At 47.6% G+C, this 22,054-nt stretch overlaps 1 protein-coding gene and 1 long non-coding RNA gene across 10 annotated transcripts in view; one reads left to right on the top strand and one right to left on the bottom strand.

The window, feature by feature from the left end:
• The window catches only part of LOC130530017 (membrane-associated guanylate kinase, WW and PDZ domain-containing protein 1-like), a 48,771-nt gene extending 27,266 nt beyond the window's left edge, over window positions 1-21,505 (bottom strand). For 2 of the 9 annotated variants that reach the window (XM_057040827.1, XM_057040828.1), the window contains exons 1-2: window positions 20,730-21,499; window positions 8,493-8,609 (exon numbers count right to left, since the gene is read on the bottom strand). In XM_057040827.1, coding sequence (XP_056896807.1) covers window positions 8,493-8,609; window positions 20,730-21,027 — 415 coding nt within the window. In that variant the 5' untranslated portion in view covers window positions 21,028-21,499. Of the gene's footprint in view, window positions 1-3,793; window positions 4,068-6,443; window positions 6,771-8,492; window positions 8,610-20,729 lie in introns of those variants that run through there. The other 7 variants (XM_057040829.1, XM_057040831.1, XM_057040834.1 and 4 more) reach the window with 6 other exon arrangements.
• Window positions 13,082-14,134, top strand: LOC130530085 (uncharacterized). The gene is made up of 2 exons (XR_008951732.1): window positions 13,082-13,420; window positions 13,759-14,134. It is a non-coding gene; the product is annotated as an uncharacterized LOC130530085 (long non-coding RNA).
• Window positions 21,506-22,054: the final 549 nt, after the last annotated feature.

The following is a 22,054-nucleotide window of genomic DNA, read 5'->3' as shown; positions in this document are numbered from 1 at the left end:
AAGCTGTTGCAGGCAATGATGGAAGCCTGTCAGCTGGACCGGCGCCACGTTCAGGCTCTGGCAGGGAACATTAAAAAAATCTGTAGCATTATTCTTGCAGCTCCTGTTTTCACTTTTATGTAATAAAGGGAATCTGGACTAATTCCCAGCCGGCGCAATCTTAATTTCCTCTTTTTCTAAATTCTCTGTCCGATCTCTCCTTGTATCACTGGATGGATGTTTCCAGGTAAAAACACACAATAATCTATCACCAGAGGTGGTTGTGCTAGCTTGTTAGCGGATCTAAACTTCCACACTACGAATAGAGGAGAGCAACCTCCCTAAACACATACTCAGAGTTTTCAAACTGGAAACTATAAATAGCAGGTTGTGGAAGCTCACTTCTGTCCTCACTGGCAGTTCCTGAAAGGCCACAGTGCCGCGACACAGCGTCCCTGAAGCTGCTCGTCTGCAGCAACCCACATACGAACCAATCCATTTCCTCCTGACATCAAACGACACTTTTGCCATCAGATAGCAACAACATCAGCCTGAAACTGCATGCGTCTAATACATTTTATCAAATAACATTCATGAGCGGGTGCACCAGGGTCTGGGACAGGCAACAGTTGGCCAGAGCCCCGGCCCAGTTGTTGAGATGGGCTCGACAACGTGGATTCATGTGAGTGCCTGTGGCAGGTGTGAGAACACAGAGGTCAGTCAGTCGATCCAGATGCTCAAGGAACTACAAAATCCTCAAGATGGGGAGAAAGGGAATTATGAGACTCAGTGAAGACCCAGATACTGTCTACCAACAGCCATGATGCTAATTTTGGAGGAATTATACTTCATTTTTCCTTTGGTTTAAAATATGGTAACAGTCATTGCCCCGACATTAGCCGATGAGAGAAGCTACGCTAGGCACTTGATTAATTGAATCATCATCAGAACAGGCGGGAAGCACCCTTCGAGTCCCCTAATCGCTTCAAACTTGCACAGAATCGACTGAAAAAAACATTTACAGGCCATTTTTTAGCTTCAGAGAAAAGCAGATTCTTCGGCCATCTGGCTTCTGAATCTTTTACAAAGCACAGGGCTCCACTATCACACCCTCTCGGGCCCACAATAATCATTAGCAACAGCGTGTTAGCACGGCCTTGTTAGCAATGAGATGTGTAGGTGACGGTTTTAAACTACAGTCCGAAAATTTGGCCCATTGTTCAGCGACCACCTTATTTCTGAGGGGAACAGACGAACATCCAGATTGCGAAATTTAAAAAGAATCTCGATTTCCTTAAAGTCCGACTCTGCGCCTGGAGACTCACGCCGTCCCTCCCTGACCTCTCTGGTTCAGATCGGTTCGCCGTGACATCCTGTGACCCCACCTGCTCAGATCATCATCCATTGTCACGACCTTCTGCTGCACGGGCGACAGAGACGGCGAAAAAGGACCCAAACCTCCGCACACACGGACACGCTCCCTCACAGGTGGAGCAAACGTCCGGTAGCCCTGTCGCGTGTCAGCAGAGGGGGACTCCAGCGACATCCGATACCCTCCGTCGCCTTCCTGCTGTTGATGGTCTGAGGAGCTTCCCTTCATTGTCTGACACCCCCCCCCCCCACACACACACACACACACACACGTGCACACAACATCTGCTGTTTTAACCCTTCCTGGGTGTTTGAGCACAGCAAGATGGTGGAACTGTGCCTGGAAGCAGCTGTTTGAATCCAGTTTTACTAAAGTAACATAGTACCCCCCCCCCCCCCAGGTACTATGTTACTTCAAACAAAAACACTCAACGCCATAGCAACAGCATAATTTGTGTTTCCAGGATAAACATGGCCTGATCTTGAGGGTGAAGTGTGTGTTATGAAAACAGTCTGGGAGGTGGTGTGAAGGGAAGCTGCGTGCAGACAGGGCAGGGCTGGGGGGGGGGGGGGGCAACACCAACAGTCGCGCAGGGAGTTAGCGGCGAACTCTCCTGGGCCTCTAAGCCAATTACTGGAGCAGCATTGATTGAGGCAGCACTTTAAGGCCTCGTCCACACAAGTAGTCCCTTAATACACTGGTCAGAAGATCAGAACATCTCAACCGCAGAAAAGGGGGGGGGGGGGGCAAATCTCATTTGCGATGCTAATGGGAGGATAATATTATCAACACCAGTTGAATTTATTTGGATTTCACAACGTCTGCCTCCATCTTACTTCCTGAATGCACCGTTGCTGAGATGGAGGACGACCGGAGCCGTGTCCTCGGTCCCGGTTGGCCGGTGGACAAGGTGAGCGCCGCGCGCTGAGCACTGTGGCTGCGTTCAGTCAGCACTTCCAAGCCCCCCATTAAAGGGACTGTCGGTCCGTAATGATTTATGAAGGGGAGCGGAGAGAGCAAATCGATGTAGCGACGGCCCTCAGATTAATGATTAAGCAAATAGCAGGCCTGATCCAGATCCTCCCGGGGTCTGTCGAGGTGGTGCTAAGAGCACGACTCACTGTCGTAAGTTCAATTACCCGGGGCGGAGAATTCTGCACCGAGCCGCGGTGTCCACTCCCGTTTGACTAAAGCCGGGCCTTGCGGTTTCACGGCACCAGAGTGTTAATTTCGTCCTGTTTTTCCTAATGTCGATTAAACCCTCAAATGCTATTTTCGCTTCCTATCATTCGAGTTTTCGCCATTGAAATCCCTAAAATGCCCTTGAACGCAACAAAAACCCAAGCCAACCATCCATCATGTCCACAACGAATGTTCACAACCTATCGACGCCAGCAGAGCCAAGGCGCCATGACGACAGGAATCCCAGAACTGAAGTCCCCCAAGTGACGACCGAGTGAGGCGGAACGGTTTGCTGATAACAGCAGACAGTCATCGACAAACAGGAGGCTGACTCGGCTAAATGCCCCTCGACCAGATCAGGCGGTTCGGTTCCCGCTCTGCCCCTCACCCGCAGGATGAGCTTTGCCTCCCCTCTCAAGGGCTGACTTCTGTTTTCAACTTTTCTGTCAGTCATCGTCACTTCCATCGCTACCCCAAAATCCCGTCTCGCCGCTGGCGAACACGCTAATGAGGCACCAACATTGCAAAGGGGTCAAACTTGGGTTCGCCTCAAATCAGTGCTAACCGTTGGCTCCTCGATGGAGAGCAGAGTCAACGCTCTGTCTTCCGAAAGGGTCCGGAAAACACAACAGTAGAAACTTTCTAGTGCTTCCTCAGCTTGAATGGAGGGATGATACTCGTAAAAGGAAGGACTGAAGAGACGGAGAGACGGGCTCTGACACACAATACCGCCGTTGCCCAATACAACAGGCCATTCTTTCAGCTCGCGCCACAACACTCCTCGCAGCTGAGTCCCAGCCGCTATTCTCCTGCTGTTCACCCCGCTCCCTCCCCGTCTCTCCCCTTTTTAACATGGGGGGGGGTTTGAAAATGAATAGTGGGCAGGCACGCGGGATCCCAGGCGTCATTAGCTGGAAGCCTGGAAAAATTGCACAAAAGATGGAAGAGTGGTCTCCTGGCAGAGAAGCAGAGGGTGGTGGTGAGAAGGAGGTGAGAAAATAAAGAGAAGGTAGTGATGGTGGTGGTGGGGGGGGGGCAAACGTGCACACACGCGCATCCACCATGATCACAGACACACAACACATCGCAGCCAATCCGTGCTACACACAAATCTGCGAGAGCACAGTCTGAAATATGCACCTGCCTCCGTATCTTGTGCCTCTGCGTGTTTCTGTTTATTCCCCCACCCACGCCTCTTCCAATCTGATCCCGGAAGCCGCAGCGTTGTTCCCCGGGAGGAGCTGGATGTAACAGAATTACCTCCGCGTCGCCACGGCGCTCCTACCGCGGATCCCCCCACGTTATTCCACGGGAATATTCAAGCGGATAGATCCGAGCGGGCTGAATTCTGCTCTCCCTCCTCCTGATGGAACCGTCCATGGATCATCCAGTTGTCTGGCGGCGAGTGCTAGCTTCCAGCTTGTGAGCTCATTCAGGCGGGCAGCTCGTGGGCAGCTGCCGTTTTTCTTCAAAGCTCCACGAGCAGAGCAAATTAGAGGTCCAGCCCAGCTTAGAGGCTAAGCCATTGTGAGCTATTCACACTCCAGTTCCTGTCTGAGACCAATGGCTGAAGCCCCCTGCATACTCCCACCCACTACCTCCCTCCCTCCCCTCTCGCTCTCGCCTCCTTCCCTCTTCTTCTCCTGATATCGTAGCCATAAATATAGACTCCTGACGTTACCTCACACATGCTACCTGCTGATAAACAGTTTCAGGCGGGTGCCATGACAGAGAACATTTCGCCAGGGTTGAACGTTGGGTTAAGTGTACCTGATGTTGCTGCCTGCAAGACTCGACAAATGGAGACCAAGGCTCACATTTGTTTACTACACCTGGACTGATTTGGTCGAAGGAGCCTGGACACAATTAGGACCAGTGGGGGATTAAGAGTCCATTGGTAGTCCAGGGATGAGCTTTACCTGACTGCACAGGTCTGTACCAGCATGGACATGGACCGATGCCCAGGCAAGCTGACTGTAAACCTGCAGGAGCTGCCCTGCGGGAAGAGCTGCGGCTCATTGTCCTGGGATCATTTAGATTCCTAATTGATCACTGAATGGACTGAGTCAGAATTTATCATAAGCCAATGTTGACTTTATATTGTTACAATACAGACTTCAAAATAAGAGTCACATTTGCAATCAGAGAACAGCTGAGTTTGAATAACATGAAGCTAAATTTCAGATTTTATCATCACAAACATTATAATCTTTAGATCATCTTAATGCAGTTGGTTGTTCACTCAACATGAAGTGTGTATTCCTGCAACAGGCCCTCTCTGATCAATCTGACCACCGAGCAGTGTGTAAAACGCTCAGGGGAAACATTATGGGAGCTAGCTAGCCGCCGCGGCGCGTCCACCACATGCAAAACATCACATGACACTCACACACAGAGGAGCCTGGTGAGATACACAACCATAACAACAAAACCTTTGTGCAACTTGAACAATTCATTTCAATGACCTAAAAAAATGACACAGGCGTCATCATGATGAAAACTGACGGATAGACAGAGTATCTGTTGAGCTCCCAGCTATTTTAATCAACAAGTCGCGGTTCAGCGTAACGCCTCGCCGTTTAGCTTGAGAGATACGTGGAGAACGTCTGCACTCGTGGAACGTGATAGTGGCTCCTCATTCGGGGGCTGATTGCGTCGAGCTGATCCCTTCGACAGGCTCGGCGCCTCCGGGAACAACTGTGATTGCTTGAGCCGTAACAGCAAAACTGCTGCGTCGAGAACCTGCCTTCTCATTACGGTAGTAACAGAATCGAGGTGCAGTTTGTTCTGCAGGGTGCACGCAAGAGGTTGTGTCATTGAACCGATTTCTTTGGCCAAAATGTTCTGGGCACAGAGCCTGAATAACGGAAACATCATCAGGAAACGTTCACAGTAATCAAGAGCTCCTCTATTATATATATTTTCTCTTTTAATAGTGACAAATTATGCATGTTTGCGCACGCTAAATATGGCAACGAGTACCCTACAACACCAAAGCATGAATTAAACATCAAGCCATCTCTCTCCCAACACATATTCCATGTAAACACACATGCGCCCGCACGCACGCACACACACACGAACGCACGTATGCAGAGCCTGCACCTGTCTTCATACATCATTGCTATGCAAAAACACATATTTGCCCAGCTTCCTCCATGAGCTTGGACGCCAAGCCGGAGTGGTTTGCATTTATTGTGGCAGATATTTGGGACCCGGGGATGGAAAAATAAATGCATGAACCGTGCGGTTGTGCTGGGGCCCACTCATCCGTTACGAGAATGAATGGCCGTCATTAGCATGAGGCTCCCCGGCAGCACCCTGCAATGCAGCGACACACACAATGGCGAGTGCCACGCTTCCCCCTGCCGTTCCCCCCTAAAGAAGCCCTTTTGTTGCAGCGGCATCTGGACCTGACCTCCATGCATTTGAGCCCGATGACACCCCCCCCCCCTCCAATTTCACCTCCTCTGCCTTAAAATCCTGACTCTGAACCCCCCACCACCGCTGCTGCCGCCGCCACTGCCGCCAACAACCTTCCACTTCTCTCCTTTCGATCTGTTCAGCCCGCCCTCTCCGAGCTGAGGCGCGCAGCCATCTCTTGAAAAGGCTCTGTGTACTATTGGGCCTTACAGAAAGCCTGCAGGGTGAATCAGAAAACCAAAGAGGAAAAAGCACCAGGGCTACTGGCCATCTGTCCCCCTGGGTTGCCTGCTCTGACTGTGATGCCCCCTTCTCCCCCCCAACTAATTCCCACCCTTACCCCCACCTTCCCTGATTCCCCTAGCCTATATACACAGCACCCCCCCCCCACACACACACACACACACTGCATGCATACATACATCACAGGCATCAGATGGCGGATGGCGACCCAAGAACGAGAGGAGAATAAGGAGCTGCCACTTGCCTGGATGCAGATCGAGGCCGGAGCCAGCAAATCAAGCCGTAATCCCTTTCTTTGTGTGAGCGGCAAACAGAGAAATTTGTCTCCGAGATCAGCAGTGGAGTGGAAAACAAGGAAGCGAGGGAGTGAAGGACAGCAGGAAGGGGAGGGAGAGAGAGAGAGAGAGAGAGAGAGATGAGGCGATGGAGGGTGAGAGCAGCAGAGGTAGGGAGACAGTGGCAGCAGCTCCAATGTGACAGAGAGGAAGGCAGCAGCCTCCGCCGATCCACGGGGACGCCGGAGGATTTAACGTGAAGAGGAGAGGGCGAAGGAGAAGAGAGCAGGGAGAAGGGCAGAGGGAAGGAGGGAGGGATCAGGTGGGGGGAGGGAGCACTGGTCGGTGCCGTGGCTCCAATGCTGGGATAACGGCGAGATAACCCTCATCCCACAGCAGCAGCTGTAGACGTGAGAGGGAACCGAATCCCACGAGAGAGCGACTCCTCTGTCCATCGTGACATTAGCTGCACATGATAACAATGGCCATCTGTAGCACACGGCCACGGGGTGGGGGGGCTCCCTATGACACACACACTGGGTCAGTAGTGGAGGGGAGGGAAAGGCACCTGTTCGAGTCAAGCACGGGGGGGGAAGAAGGAGCAACACATGTGCAAAGGAGAGGGGGAGGAGTCGCGAGAGGGTCCGAGACAAAGGAAACAGAGGCCGAGAAGTGTGGCTCCTATTTGACTGCCTTTGTCATTCCACCTCGTCATGCCAGCCGAGTATTTGCATGTGTGTGAAAATGAGCCGGGAGACAATAAACAGGAGGCGGCGGCAATAGTAGGTCACCAGGAACGGAGAGAAGGAAGGGAGAGGAAGATGGGAATCGCTGCTGAGGCCATTTCTTTTCCCAGTCCACAGTGGCCTCATGAACTCTCATATAAAGACGCATTATCTGAAGGATCACAATAGAAACGACTGCCGGAAACACGAATGTCACACTGTAGTCTGGCAGCGCCTGTGTTTACTCCTCATAAGTGTAATTCGTCACTATGTGAAGGAGAGTTGGCGCGCCGTCGCCTCAACGCCTAACGACAGAAGACGGTTATGTCACGCCAGTTTTAAGACCTACATCAGGAGTAACAAGTATGTTGCTGTTATTGTTGTTGTTGGGGCTGTTGTTCATGCGTTCGAAGGACTAGACTTTACTTTTCTGATTGCGTAACACCAGCTGTGTTACGCCACAGCTGGACTGAATAATTAACCCCACGTCGGTGGCGGCGGCGATATTGCACGGATGCCTCCACGGGCTTTTCTGAAGTGTTGATTTTGGCCCCTCGGAGCCAAACATGCGACAGTTTGGCAGCGGCAGCCACGTTTTTAAGGGTTAACTCCAGCTATGACCTCACTGCTCAACAGGTCACAATCCAAATCAGAAAAAATGGCGTATTTACAATTTATCTACTATGATAAATGTTGTAATGTTGCAGAGGTAAAAGCTCAGGTGTTTTAGATGGATTTATCACCTCCAAGAATCACCGGAAGGTTTATCAGACACATGAGAGACTTTTTTATATCGTCTCATGAAGGTTATAATATTTAAGGCAGATAATGGGTCCAGAACTAGTCTTTAAGGGTCGCGACCCAGCCGGGTTTTGTGTCCCACACGTTAGAAACCACTTTCGCCAGATCCTTGTCGACCTGGCAGATCCCAAACCCCGGCTGGATCGCGGCCTTCACGGATTGGGTCTCGGCCGAGGCCGTTCCGTCACGGTCGTGCGACATCTGTAAAAGCCCCACGTGCTCATCACATAATCAGGCGGAAATCTATTTTCAATATATCAGAACATCATAATCCCGGCGGAGTTATCGTCACAGGCTCAGAGAGGAGGATTTACCGCTCACGTGTCTGAGGGAAGCAGAGGGAAAAAAAACACAGAACAAGAGAAACGAAAGAGGGGAAACAAGCACGCCAATCTGATCTGGAAGGAGCACCGATGCGAAAGCAGTCGCGCACGTGCCTGTTTACGCACGTGCGCAACGATCGCCTCTTCGTCATCATTTGATGTTACTCACAAGGCACTGCGTGGCGATACAGGTTGGCCCGGATGGTTTTCTGCAGCTCGTGGTCAGGGGAAGACTTCTGGAACCGCAGGCTCAGGTAGCGCTTCAGGTCCTTGTTCAGCTTGTGTCCTGGAAAGAACAAGCACAAGTAAATAAAGGTGGCGTCATTCGGGCCAACGGCCGCGGCGTTTCAAGCGTGGAAATGCTTTCAGGTGCGAAATCAGTAGCAACATCTTTAACTGTTAACAAGGAGGGAAGTAAAAATGGTGACCTAGTGCAATTCTAGGAATCGATAGAAGAGAGCGCTTGATTGGCCGCAGTTCCCAGGCTCCCTCAGCATCCGCCCCGTCAGAGGTGGCGACGCTGTTGGCCGAGTCTGAACAAAGAACCCAGGGCCAGATCACAATGGGGCCAGATGGTCAGAACTCAGTCTCACACCAGGGTCTCATTTAGGACCATTTAATGATCTCCAAATATATCAGCCATGTCTGGCAGAGCGAGCAAGTGGTTCTTGGGGGAGGTGCCATGGCCTGTCGCTGGCCTCCGAATCACAGAGGAGGAGTTCCTCCTCGCTGTGACAGCAGACCAACATGATGCCTGACTTAAAAGGCACAGCAATGCATGTACGACTCGATCGGCTGAGGAGGAAGCGGGAGGTATCTGTCAGTCATCCTGGGGCGGGGTCCTCTGGTGACATCATCACCCAGCCTTATTGATTCTGGTTCATTTTACTGTAATATTTGGATATTTTAGGAACACACACACACGCGTGTACATGCACACAGACACACACACACACGGAAATTCAATGCAAGCAAAGCACACTCAGGTAATTGTTACCTAGCAACCATCCAGTGCTGACGACCATCATTATGGTCCCAGCAGCAGCAGTCAGATTGTAAAGAGAAACACACACACACACACACTTTCAGCTGATGCATCCTCTGCATTGGTGTAAACAAACATCACCTCATCAATAGTGAATCATGACACACATCAATGTTTACAATCGCTATTGTGTCAGTTTGTGTTTACTAGAAAAGAACTGAAAGACCTGCCATTGGGAGCGACCCCCATCGGGGTACATCCAGCTAGCTGAAGACAGACCGCCCAGGTGCCATGCTCCATCAATGAGAACATCATTACTGTTTCAAAGATTCATGAGGATTAAACTCATGTGGATCAGAGATTACAATCACACCAGGGTTTGTGTGTGTGTACACACGTGTGTGTGCAGTCCATGTTATGTTGACTCTTTCTCTCTCAATAAATGCTAGTTTGCCACAGCATGAACAACCATCCAGATGTGATGGTTGTGCAGATTACCTTCAATTATATTTTAATTTACAATATCAGCAGGTCTAAGGGTCAGGGGTTCATGACCACTTTATGTCACAAATCATTTTTTGGAGCCTGACTACAATTGTTCTGTAACTGAAAACAGGAATTGAGTCGATCCCCCAGTAATATGGATCATTTAAGAGTTCAAAGTGTGACAGAGACACTGAAGAGAGAATTCTGTCCCCTTAAGAGCCAGAGAGTGATGGATTTAACCTAAATAAAAGTGGATTACACACATCCTCCAGTCAGCATTACATAACCTTAAATCTAGTTATACATCCCTGTCTCATTTTGAGATGGGGGAGGTGTGTGTGTGTGTTTGTGTGAGTGAGGGAGAGAGAGGGATCCAAAAAGATAGTGGTTCACACATCCTCTCTATGCATTCTGGCCAGTTAGAGCCAGATGCATGCTGACACAACCATTTTATCTGAAGTAAAAACATGGTGGCTGTTCGAAACATCAGCAGAGGATTACACAGCAGCTCCTGCCTGTAGAGCTGCAAACCAGCCAGCATCCCTCTCCTTCCTGCTAATATTGTCAAGAAAACGCAGCTTGAAAGCGCAGTCAGACGACAGCAGAAGTGTGTGTGTTTTGTTTCACTGAAATCGAACCAAAAGCCTCCGTTGCTTGGTGAAAATGTTCACACGCGTGTTTGTGTTTTTCTGCTCGAAGCTGATTGTGATCCCTAACCTGTTCTCCAGCTCAACAGCGCCCCCTGCACCTCCACAGCCCCACCACTGAAGGTGTTCGCGACATAGTTCTGTTACCACAGCAACACTGAGCCAACCAGCAGAACAGCGGCTACAAGCGTAAACGCTATGGGTTGCTGCCCCCTAGTGGTAAATCTACAGCAACAAGCATTTGATGCATAATGAGATGCAGTTGCGCCTTAATCATGTGAAAATAATAAATATAGCCTTATGAAATTTATTTTTATTTATATGTTCTATAATTTAACTCCATATTTTATACTGATCCTAACATACAAACATATTTTTAAAATTTGCAAATTGTTATTTTTTAGATACTAGAATATATAAAAATAGGTATTTTCCATGATGCTACCATCACTGTGTTTGCACATTAACTAAATCAACCAATAAAGAACACACACATGTGGCTTATAGCTACAATTACACCTGCAAACAATCTGAAAACGGAAACAAGTCTGATGATTTTCAGACCACACGTGGTCTAATTGGTTTACACGAGCCAGCACAAGAAATAAAATCTCCAAATTACACCTCCTCTGTGGGAAAAAGTGCAATAAAGTCAATACTCCGCAAATGTTAAGTGACTAATTACTGTAATCAAACTGCAATAGAACACCGGCAATGTTGATGTGGGAACATTCTTGTAAAGTCCAGTTGTCAAGCAACTATTTACACTAAAACACAATTTGACACAAACAACACGGGAAATTAAAATTGGTTGGACAATATCGACACTGGTGACAGACAGGGTGACAGTACAAGACAAAAATAAATAAATAGCTAGTGGAGCTCCTGGGCAAGGACCACTGGAAGGCAGCAGCCTTGTATAATTACAGCCTCCAAGAAAAGCCTCACACACCATCACATCTGCAAAGGTTCTGTTTCCACCTGTGTCATCTGGGGTTACCCCGTTCTGATTTAGAGGGCTCCGCTCTGTCTGCATCCTCTCTGTCTACAGCGGCAAATTGTGACCATTACAGCCAATTATGACCCGTTACGGGTTTATTTCCTTCAGGTCACGTTCCAAGCCAGGCCGGGACAGTGTGGCCATCTTTCAACTGAGCACAAAGAGAGAGCACTTCTTCCAGAGCACACAAATTAATGCATTTCCTCCAGAGAAATCAAAATAACAGCAAGAGAATGAACTGGAAATGTTGGTTCTGACACGGTGAATTCCATTGTTTCAGTGGCTTCCTGTGAGTCTCCACACTTCCCGTCAGTCAACAAAGGACTCTCCAGTTACAAATGAGAGTGTTTAACGCTGCATTATCCAGAAATGTAAGGAGAGCTCCATCTGGAGAGATGGACACTGGAAGAGGCAACAGACCGAGCTAATCAAATATCCCTGCTCTCAGAAGTGGCCTCTCTTGGTGTGCTGCAGGGGCAAAAAAAAGGGACCTACCCCAGGAGCCGCACCCCATGGGATGTGGAGATTCAAATAAAAATCAGAAGTGAAAGACTATAAAACGTTCTGGTTAAAATCCACCCCTGGGTGGATGCTCAAGGACAGGAAATCACGTATTTTATTGTGGCTGATTTAAAGAGGAGCCCCTCCATGATTCCCCACCCCCACCTAAGGTGGCTATAGCTCCGCCCCTGAGAGTTATCAGTGTATCAGAGGTCACAACAGCTGGTGGAGCAGATACGGTGGCGACACACATTTCTCGGTCATCCTCGCACACACAAGTACGGACATTGAGGCCGTTGATCGGTTACAGTTGCTCAGCAGTCGCCATAGCAGCGGTGGGGAGGGAGAACCGTAATCACGCGGGGCTCAGCTATAAAGTCGTAAAGCCTCTGTTTTGAGACACACCCACAGCTGCTTTGATGGCGTTTGAAAGCTGTTCTCTTTGGGGAGGAAAGGCTGAATCAGAGCGCCACTTTCAGACAGTCTGAAAGTCCAATACGATCAACCCAACTGTTGTCCTGGCCTTTTATTTTTGTTTGTTTTGTTTGTTTTTTTGGGGAGGGGGGGGCTTTGACAATTGTCCAACACTTGTAGACTTTAAGCTGCTGTTTTGTGTCCAGCCACATCTGCCCCAGAATTAGCTCTTATCAGAAGCGAGAACGTCGAATTAGCCCTTCATTCCTGCCTGAAATCAAATAATGCCCATGGTTTCACCTCCAGAGTTGCAGGTAGACACTTTTAAAAAGAGGATTTTGAAGACGACACATATATTGTCCTTTAGAGGAGGGTTACGTAATTTTTTTAAAATAATGCAATTATATAACGACGTTTTATCAAACCACACAGAAAGAAAAGCTCGACATGTCCGAAACACTCTTAGGAAGCTTCAGAAAACCCCAGCATATGTTAGTTAAATACATCATATTAATAAAACATGCAAACACCATACGAACGCATCGGCACCCATGATTGGGATGTCAAACGTACCGAAAACTACATTTATTCTTCTGGTTTCTGCCAGTTCTGACCCAGTTCTCCACTGTTTTGCTGCTGAGTCAAAATCAGCAGAGCATGATGGGAAAATTATTATGGAAGAAAAAGTCACAGCTGAAAGCCACACACACACACAGAAGAGCACGCACACCAAAGGCGAGCAGAGGCGGTGTGTTCCGCTCCAGTGCACTGCATCTGTTCAGTGCTATATTTAACCAGAGGAACCCGGGACCATAACAGCTGAGGTGACCAAAGGATGGAGGGAAATAAAGGAGGCAGGGAGGAGGGGGTGATTGAAAAGGATGAGTAAAAGCTCGAGGAGCAAGCGGGACTTTAAAGGAAGTCAATTCTGAATGACGCAAGTAATTCTGCCGTGAACACGAGTGTCCTCAACAAGCACTGAAATATCCAACAAGCTTCCTGCAGCTGGGAGGGACGACATTTTTGGGCTCATCTCCTGTGTCACCTTTGCCCGGTTTGAAAAGGTCAGTCCGGATCCAGTTAAAATCCTCTGCATTTATACGCTCAAACTGCAAACATTCTTACATTCCAAGTTTTCCAGGAGACCCTTGAAACTCCACACTGCACGTTTAAAGTTCTATCTGCCATCATACGCTAGAGGTTCAATTCCAGGTAGATGTGCTCTGTTTTCATATAAAAACACTGAAGCGTGAGGGAACCGCTGCTCTCCATCACTGAGAAAGCAACAAGCATCATCTTTTGTGTGAACACGCATCACTTTTCAGCAGCTGCCTCTATTAAATGTCACTGCCTGCCTCTACACAAAGGCCCCTCTGTGATTAGACTACTCTTTCTCTCACAGGACCCGATGACCACAGGCGGTTGAGACGCGCGGCCCTGTTGTGCAGCTCAGGGTGCTGGCTGGCTGCGGAGCGCGCCTCAGTGCGGCCGATGTGATGAAACATGACTATGTGTTTGGATGAAGGAGTGGAAAAGGAGGGGCCTTCCCCTCTGGGTGTAATAACCACTAATTTGTACCTTTCAGGTCGTAATTAAAGGGCCTCCTTGTGCCGCTCATGTGGCAGCAACGCACTTGAATAGGAAAAGCAACGGGATACCAACTGATATATATGGAACACAGAAATAGCTTTGCTAAGAGAGGTTCTGTATGATTAAGCCTGGAAAAAGAAACTCAAGTAATGAAGAAATATAATAAAGTCTGTGGCATTTTCTCCAGAGTTCATGTTCTCTCAATTTGCACAAAGTTTTCATATCAGACGTTTTGTCCTAATGATACTTGCTCGATGCTGATATAAAGGCAAAGTGCACGATAAAATGAGTGATGCTTATGCTGAGTATTTATATCATTTAGGAAGAGATTATGTAGAGAAATCCTGTAAAACCAACCTGAAATAAGCAAACACACACACACACACACACCACACACACACACACACACACACACACACACACTCGTGGGGTGGCCCACAAACATTGTGCTTTCATCACAGTAACACCTCGCAGCATTTTGAAATGTTTGTTTTCGCCCCACACTGGAGGAACTGTTCATGTTACAGTCCTCTCCTCACTCGATGCCCTCGTGATGGCACCTCGGCCCTCAGAGCCGCCAGATGCTGCCTGCTCCTGAGGAACAGCTGCAGCCCAAGGTCACCACCGCGTGCCACGAAGAGGCAGGGCCATCACACGAGTGCACGAGAGCTAACCTGAGACAGAAGATGCCTTTTACAGTCAGATTAAAATCTTTTTTTTTAATGATAAATGCTTTAAATAAACACTCGGCTCCTCCTCTGTCAGAACCTTAAGCTGCAGCTCCAGCGTGACAGCAGAGACAAACCCAAAAACATTATTTGTCTTTTCAGAGCACGATGAGATGTTTGAGTTTAGGCCTTCAAAGTAAGATCAACTGATGAGCAACTGACATCCGCAAGCTCCAGAAGAATCCACGTCCCACTTTGTCTAAAGAGTCTAAATTTACTCTCCAGTTCTCCGGAACAGCAGCTGGAAGACAAGCAGCACATGATCTGATAGGCCGAGGCACGTGAAGATCTGAGGGGAACATATTGGTCTGAACAAAGGGGCAGTGAAATGTTTAAGCGCTTGTCGTTACGGGAACTCAGCAGGAAAGCACGTCAGGTTTGGTAGAAGAATTCATCGGAATTTGGCAAGAGAAAGCACTTTTTCAGCCTGAGCACACGGACAGGGGACGAACGGTCCTGCAGGTCTGGTGACTAGAATTTCCTCCCATAAAGTCCAAATCTCATTGAGTTGAACTATTGTCCGTTAACCTTTATAAAAATCATCATTTCTTGACATTTCTTACTTCAACTTTCGGATTATTGATATAGCAAAACCTGGTATTTGCTTCATTTTCTCCCATTTTGTCTTGTTGTCCACTTCTAAGAATCTGATTGGACTGACAGAGGCTAGCCCCGCTAGCCCCGACGTTCTACAACTGTGACTAAGCCAAACCACCATCTTCTGGCCCGTGAAGAGAATATCAGCAGGAGGAAGCCATCTGCTGTGATTTAGACATCCTTTACCCTCCCTGCACAGGTTTGACGGACGTGCTTGTCAAGCTAGCAAAACATGCACAGGTGTCTGAACCTGGGGGGGCTTGAAAATGCTGCTCACTTCCAACTGGAAAGAAACCATCCAGTCCAGCCCTGACTGGCTTTTACTCTGTATTTGTGCTGAAGTCAACACTTTTGCCAACGGTCTATGCAATAATATTGCTACATGTTGAACACTGTCACATTTCCCAGAATCATTCGCTGTCAGCAGACTTCCTGTTTGACAGGAAGTGGTGCATTTTCAGTGAAAAGGACATTAATGTTGATTTGTGTTCAAATCAATATTGACAATTCAGCAAGGAAGTGAATGACCATTAAATACACAAACATTTTTGAGTCACAACTAAATCAGCAGATATTTTTTTTACTGTACAGTAAAAATAGTTAAATCTCATAATTAAAATTCTCTCTATTTGGCCATTTTCTTGAAAACAAATCTCTAAAGTCCAGTTGCAGGATAACATCTTAGCTGGTTTTATAGATTTCAAAGCTGCTTTCACCAGTGTGAACTTTAGCATCAGGGTATCAGATGGGAACGCATCATGCGTTTTATACAATGGTGAACCAAGCGGGGTGGGGTCAGCCTCTCAGGAGCTTATGAGCAACCTGAATCTCTGGAGATTTCAGCGAGGAGGAGGAGGGGACAGATAGGGAGATCAGCGACACGAGAAATCCTCCGAGGATGAGTTGCGACCCTTTCACCTCCGCGGAGCTGCCAGAGTTTACCCACACTGTGCGAAAAGCAGGGTTCTTCTCACTGTTGCACTAAACCATCAAAGGAGCCTAAAGAATCCAGAATTAAGATGCAGTTGTTGGAATACAGCTTGGTAACAGAGGCACTTTTCGAAAATTAGAATGTTTCTCACAGTAAGTGCTATTTACATCTTAGGAAGGCTGTAATTACTGTGTCTACAAAATATGACAAACCATCAAAACAGACTAAAATAGCTAAAAGAGCTATGATTGAGTAGAAAACAGAGCTTTTACTGGTGTGTAATCCCTTCCAGATGTGTGAATCGAGGAGGAGTACAGCTTAAACATCAGTTTATCTTCAGTTCACCAGTGCATGTGTGCGTGTCTGTGCGCGCGCATGCATGTGTGTGTGTGTGTGTGTGTTTGTGAGAGAGAAAAAGAGAGCTCTCTTGTAGGTTGGACCGTGCATGCATGTACATGTTCCAGCACCAGAACAAAGTCACATACGATAAACAGAGAGAGGACCTGTCCACTCCCAAATCACTTTTCTGCAACTTGATTCTTTCACTGTTCTGAGGCGGCTTCATCCCGTTCATGTCAAAAACACACAGCTTTGCATCCATTTGATGTTCAGTGATGACGGTGATTCACAGCAACCATGATGGAATGAGTCCACAGCTGAGGAGTCTGAGGTGACAAATGTCATTTAGAATTTCAAAAATGTGTCTTTTATCTCATTACTTCTTAATGGCATCACAATTTAAGTTATTCTTTGCTTGGGGGAAAGAAACTTAATTAAAAATTGAAATCTATATTAGCAGTTAAGCATCAAGGCTATTTTTCCAATATATGAAATACAGAAGATCCTCTTAATTTTATAATTGAATCAATTGCCATTGCCCAAGATTATCAGCAGTTTCTCCATCTTGATCATGAATCCATTCGACTTCACTTTAATAGCATCTGTTACAAACCCAGAGGAACGCTCCTTTAACAGGAGGAAACCCAGAGCAGAACCTGCAACATCCCTACAAACTCATAAATATCCACAATATCTGTAGCTGATTCGCTCCTCTGCATTTCTCTCCACTCTTGTGGTCCCAAAGCCCGGAGCAAAGTCTTTTAATTACACATCTGTTTGTTCAAGCTTAAATGACACAGGCTGCTCGTGTGTGCCGCTGATTCACTGACGCGTCGCTCCACGCGTTTCAGTTTCAGTGAAATAAAGCTGTAATTCCAAATCTTCTCTCTGTGAAGGACAATGCTGACACTCTGTCAGCATGGTTACGCTAGAAAATACTAAACACGGGATGAAACGTGCACAGAGAACATCTGAAAACCTTCACCGCCGCAGTGTCGAAGGAAAATAGGGAGAAAAAATAACACACAGGGAAGAGGAGCTGCAAAAGTCATCTCGCACTTGACAAGCCTTTCGGGGATAGAAGAAAACATAATCAAGAGTGACAAATCTACATACTTAAGAAATGCAAAATACTTCAGTTCTGGAGGAGATGTGTGTCAGCACTCTCCACATCCTCCCAATTTGTCAGAGCTTCTTTACAAAATTCAAGAACGGCCTCAAAATTTCAAACATCGCTGTAATTTTACACGTTTATGAGGCACAAACTCACCTCATAGACCGACGCCAGACACAACTGAATGTCTGAATAGACAAGATAAGAGTCTTTTGATCCCAGACAGAAAAGAAAGATAGAAAAAAGGTAGAAAAGATACATGGATACCACAACACAGCAGAGCACCTCTGGCTCCGTGTCTCAGGAATTCCTGGCATCCAGCAGGACGCCCTGACTCCCTCTGGCTGGACTTGAATGAAGGTGAGGGCTGAAGTGACCGGGGGCCATTTGTTCAGGAGATGAGACCAAAGGCACCCATGATCAGAGGATCTTAAAACACCAAGAATTCTGGGTGCTGGAGGGGTTTTGGCTTCGCTTAAACACACAAACTGACTCGTCCATGAGGGGACGATCACTGCATTTGGCTTCATCTACTTTGTATTTCCTTCACAAAACCATGTTGGCCTAATCAAAGATCTATAGTGTAGTTCCTCTACACCACCTGACGCACAATCCGAGCACCTTTACTGAATCAGCGCCCACAAAAAACAGCATGGTTCAAAGGTCAAATGTGTGTAAAAAGGAGTTCCTCTTTGAACTTTACACTTTGCATAAAATAGGTTGCACAACTACTGGACACACTCACATTTCTGTGCAAGAGTGAGAGCGTCTCAGGCACCTTTATTACATTTACCTAAATGTAGCATAGATACTGCACAAGGTGCAAAGATGAGCGATAGAAAAACAAATAAAAATTAAATATCTCTCATCTCATCTTCTTATTTTTGGGGTGCACCACTATAGCCCGGCTAGCTCAGTCGGTAGAGCATGAGACTCTTAATCTCAGGGTCGACGTCGGGTGCCTCTTCTGCAACTTTCTACAATAATGAACAAGTAGATTCATATTAAGCAAAGATGCCAGAGTCAACAGACATCCAGCAGGTAGCAGACCATAAATATAGAAGAGCTGTTGCATTAACTAACCAAAAAGACACCAAAACAATAAGAAATAACTCCACAAGGCCTTCCTGTTCCATCTTAAACGTTCGAGGCCCCTCTGTCCAACAGCAATCCCTGACGTGGATGTTTTATAAAACCAAGCTGATGCCCCAGAAACTCTGCAGTTTTCTTGCTCCAACAACACGATTTTCTTCTGCACCATTAAAATTTTGACGAGCTTTCTTAAAAGCATTTCTCCACTATGATTTATTTACCAGCTTGGACACTTTGCCCTGAAGCTTCTGAATGGGCCTGAAAAGTATATAATATTAGACTATAATATTAGACTATAATATTAGACTAAGATATTTGTGTTGTTCTCATTCACAAAGATGCAATAATCACCTTCCTCTCTCCTATTTTTGAGTATTTCTGCTTCTTAATTGTTTTTCGACTGTGGTGTAACTCTTTTAAATCAGTCTGTGTGGAGTGTTGCAATGCACAAAAGTACATTTGTGGTCATCAAATTTAATATTCTAGTCTGGAAATTCAATGTAATTAGTTAAAAAACCATATGTTTATGATGAGGAGCTGGCATGTGCATCATGTGGTTAAATAGGTAGAAACAAACACAGGAGGCTTCGTGTTCACTCCTTAGGGTTGAAATGGAGAAGCTCGCATTATTTCCCAACTCCAGAGCTTAATTAAAAAACCAGAGACAGTGTGACATTCCGCCGCCCCGACAGGAATGCTTCAAGTGGGTTTTCTTACTGCATTCTTGCACACCTGTGAGAGTACGAGTCTGTGTGTGTGTGTGTGTGTGTGTGCCACAGGTGACCTGCCTAACTGCACACACAGGTAGAGATGTGGCCCGCTGTAATGTGACCCGTGGCTCATTGTGGAGAGGGCGAGAGAGGGAAGGAGACAGAGAGAGAGGGCCCTAATCTCTCCCCACAGCCTGTCATCTCAGCTGGAATGACATGGATCAAAAAACCCAGACAGTCCAGCCTGGGAACCCAAAAGACTGGGAGGCACAATGGAGGTCTTGTGAGCGATCCAGATCCTCGAACAATACCCCCCATTAACAAAATAACCTGCTGACTCGTCTGGAAGAGGCTAATAACTCAAAAAACAATGATGAACACATACAGATGTTAATATGCAGAAATTTTCTAAAGAGGGACAATTTAAAATAACAACAATCTGTTTATGGGTACTAAAACTGCTCAATGGTGCATGCCCAGCAACAGCTGTTCGGCAACGGCAAAGCTGCCTCGGCTCTGAGCTCTTGTCCCAAGGGTCGAGCCTTCGGTGGCAGAGGTCAGTGTTGGCTCTGCAGCCACTAATAGGCAAACAATAAAGCGGCAACGATGCTGCTCTGAAACTAAACAACGTTATGTAAGATAGTTAATGATTTCTCCGGGGAGGAGGCACCGTGAGCTCTGTCAAACATTGTGCAAGTGTGTGTGTATATGTGTGTGTGTGAGAGAGAAAGAGACAGAGACAGAGAGATTAACATTGACATGTACAAAGTTCAATTATTAAAAAGCTTCTTCACTGAGGAATTACAGAACATAAATATTGACTACACTGGAGAGATCCCCCCCTCACCCCCACCTCCCCCAATGAGCAGATCCTAAGCAATTAACTGCGTGTTTCTCACTTCTTCACTTCATTTTTTGCCTGTAAGATGGAATTGTTGTAATAATCAGGTCGAATTAAAGTGGCTCCAAGAAGGGTTCCAAAATGCGCGCTGGAAGCGCACAGTGCACGTTGGTCCCGGGCCGATAAGAGGCCTGATCTGTCACCCTCAGTGGCTATGGCAACGCTGGACAGATAGGACAGGACTGTCGGAGCAGCTTCATGTCAAAACTCCAGGCTGCTGCGGAGCGAAGAGCCGCGGCCCTATTTCACACGCATCACTCATTTTGGGATACTGTTTCGCCACATGGCAATTTTAAACTACTTCCAGAGAGTTTCCGACACTTGATGCGTTAACCTCAGCACTCGCACGCACGTGCATGTACGCGTCTTACCTTGGCGCACAGTTCTCATCCTGACGGGACCGTTGCAGCACTTAATCAGAGCAAATATGTCATAAAGCGGTAATCCAGGCACGGCCAGCCCGTCCACCTCCAGCAGGAGCTCCCCCTCGCAGAGTTTACCGTCCTGGAAGAGCACCAACTCCTCTCTAACGTGTCCGACGCACGGGAACTCGCCATTCTCAGCCCCGCCGAGCAGCTCCACGTTCAGTTCCCCGCTCGCGTCCGGCACCAATGTGCACTCGTTCACCTTCGTGATCCAGTGGTTCTTTTTCTGAATGACTTTTGCCATGATGACTCGGGCCCAAACCAAAACCCGTTAGATCCACATTGAGGTGTCAGACTGGCCCGCAGCATAGCACAGAGGCAGTCCAGGCAGGCGGAAAAGTTAAGGGGCGTGTGGATGTCACTCCAGGTTGGAACATCCTCATCCGTCTCCAGATCCACGGCATGTTTCTCCTCCGTGCCGAGTACACCAGACTCCTTAGAACAGTTGCTGTTTCCGCATCTTTGGAAATGTCAGTCCTCTCTGCTGGATCTAATCCGCCCTGTGATTGTCCGCTTATTTGCACTCCTGTCCTCATTAATCTCCTTCCTCCCGCGAACTACTCCACTTTTACAACTTTCCAGTATTAAAGTGATCACTTCTCCGCAGCGGTCATGTGGACGGGGTGACCAGCTCATAACCGGCGGCGCCTTTAAGCAGGTAACAAGTCGAGCTCTCCTATTCGCTCTGGCGCCGCGAATGGAGCCGAAGGGGGGCGACGACTGCGCGCATGAGCGCATGCGTCCAGCCGCTGCCCCAGAAGGGGAAAAATCCTTCCCGACCCCACATCTACCGGGACCCACAGCTCCTCCCCTCCCGCGGGGCGCACGCGTTTCCAAAGAGATTACCGAGGTCTGATCTACAGGACGCCACCGCGCACGTCTTTACGGTGAAACCGCGCACCATAAAACTCCCACTTTGATGGGCTGCTTGTTTTATTGAGGTTGCTGGTTCAAACTCCTAATCAGCCATAAAAAGAAAATGGTCCTACTCTCAGTGCACATTTCCAGAGAAAGACTCCTGATTGTGCTCGTTAGACTTCTCCCCGGACAGATTTTCAGTTTTATTTTAGGTTTCATCAAAAACAGCCTTTGTCGGGGTGTGGCGGTCCAGCTTGGCTGGATCAGGTGAGGCACACATGCGTCTGCCATGAGAAACACAGACTCTGTTCCCTGCCTGCTGAGTGGTGTAGCTGACACTGTACCGAGGGCAGTGGCCTGGATATTGCTGGGTATGAAAGGCGGCTTTCCATCCCATTTCATCTGAATGCTGA

Source organism: Takifugu flavidus, chromosome 8 (assembly GCF_003711565.1).
Source record: "Takifugu flavidus isolate HTHZ2018 chromosome 8, ASM371156v2, whole genome shotgun sequence".
Lineage (NCBI taxonomy): Eukaryota > Metazoa > Chordata > Actinopteri > Tetraodontiformes > Tetraodontidae > Takifugu > Takifugu flavidus.
The sequence above is the reverse complement of the archived record's forward strand: the minus strand, read 5'-3'. Positions and strand labels throughout refer to the sequence as shown.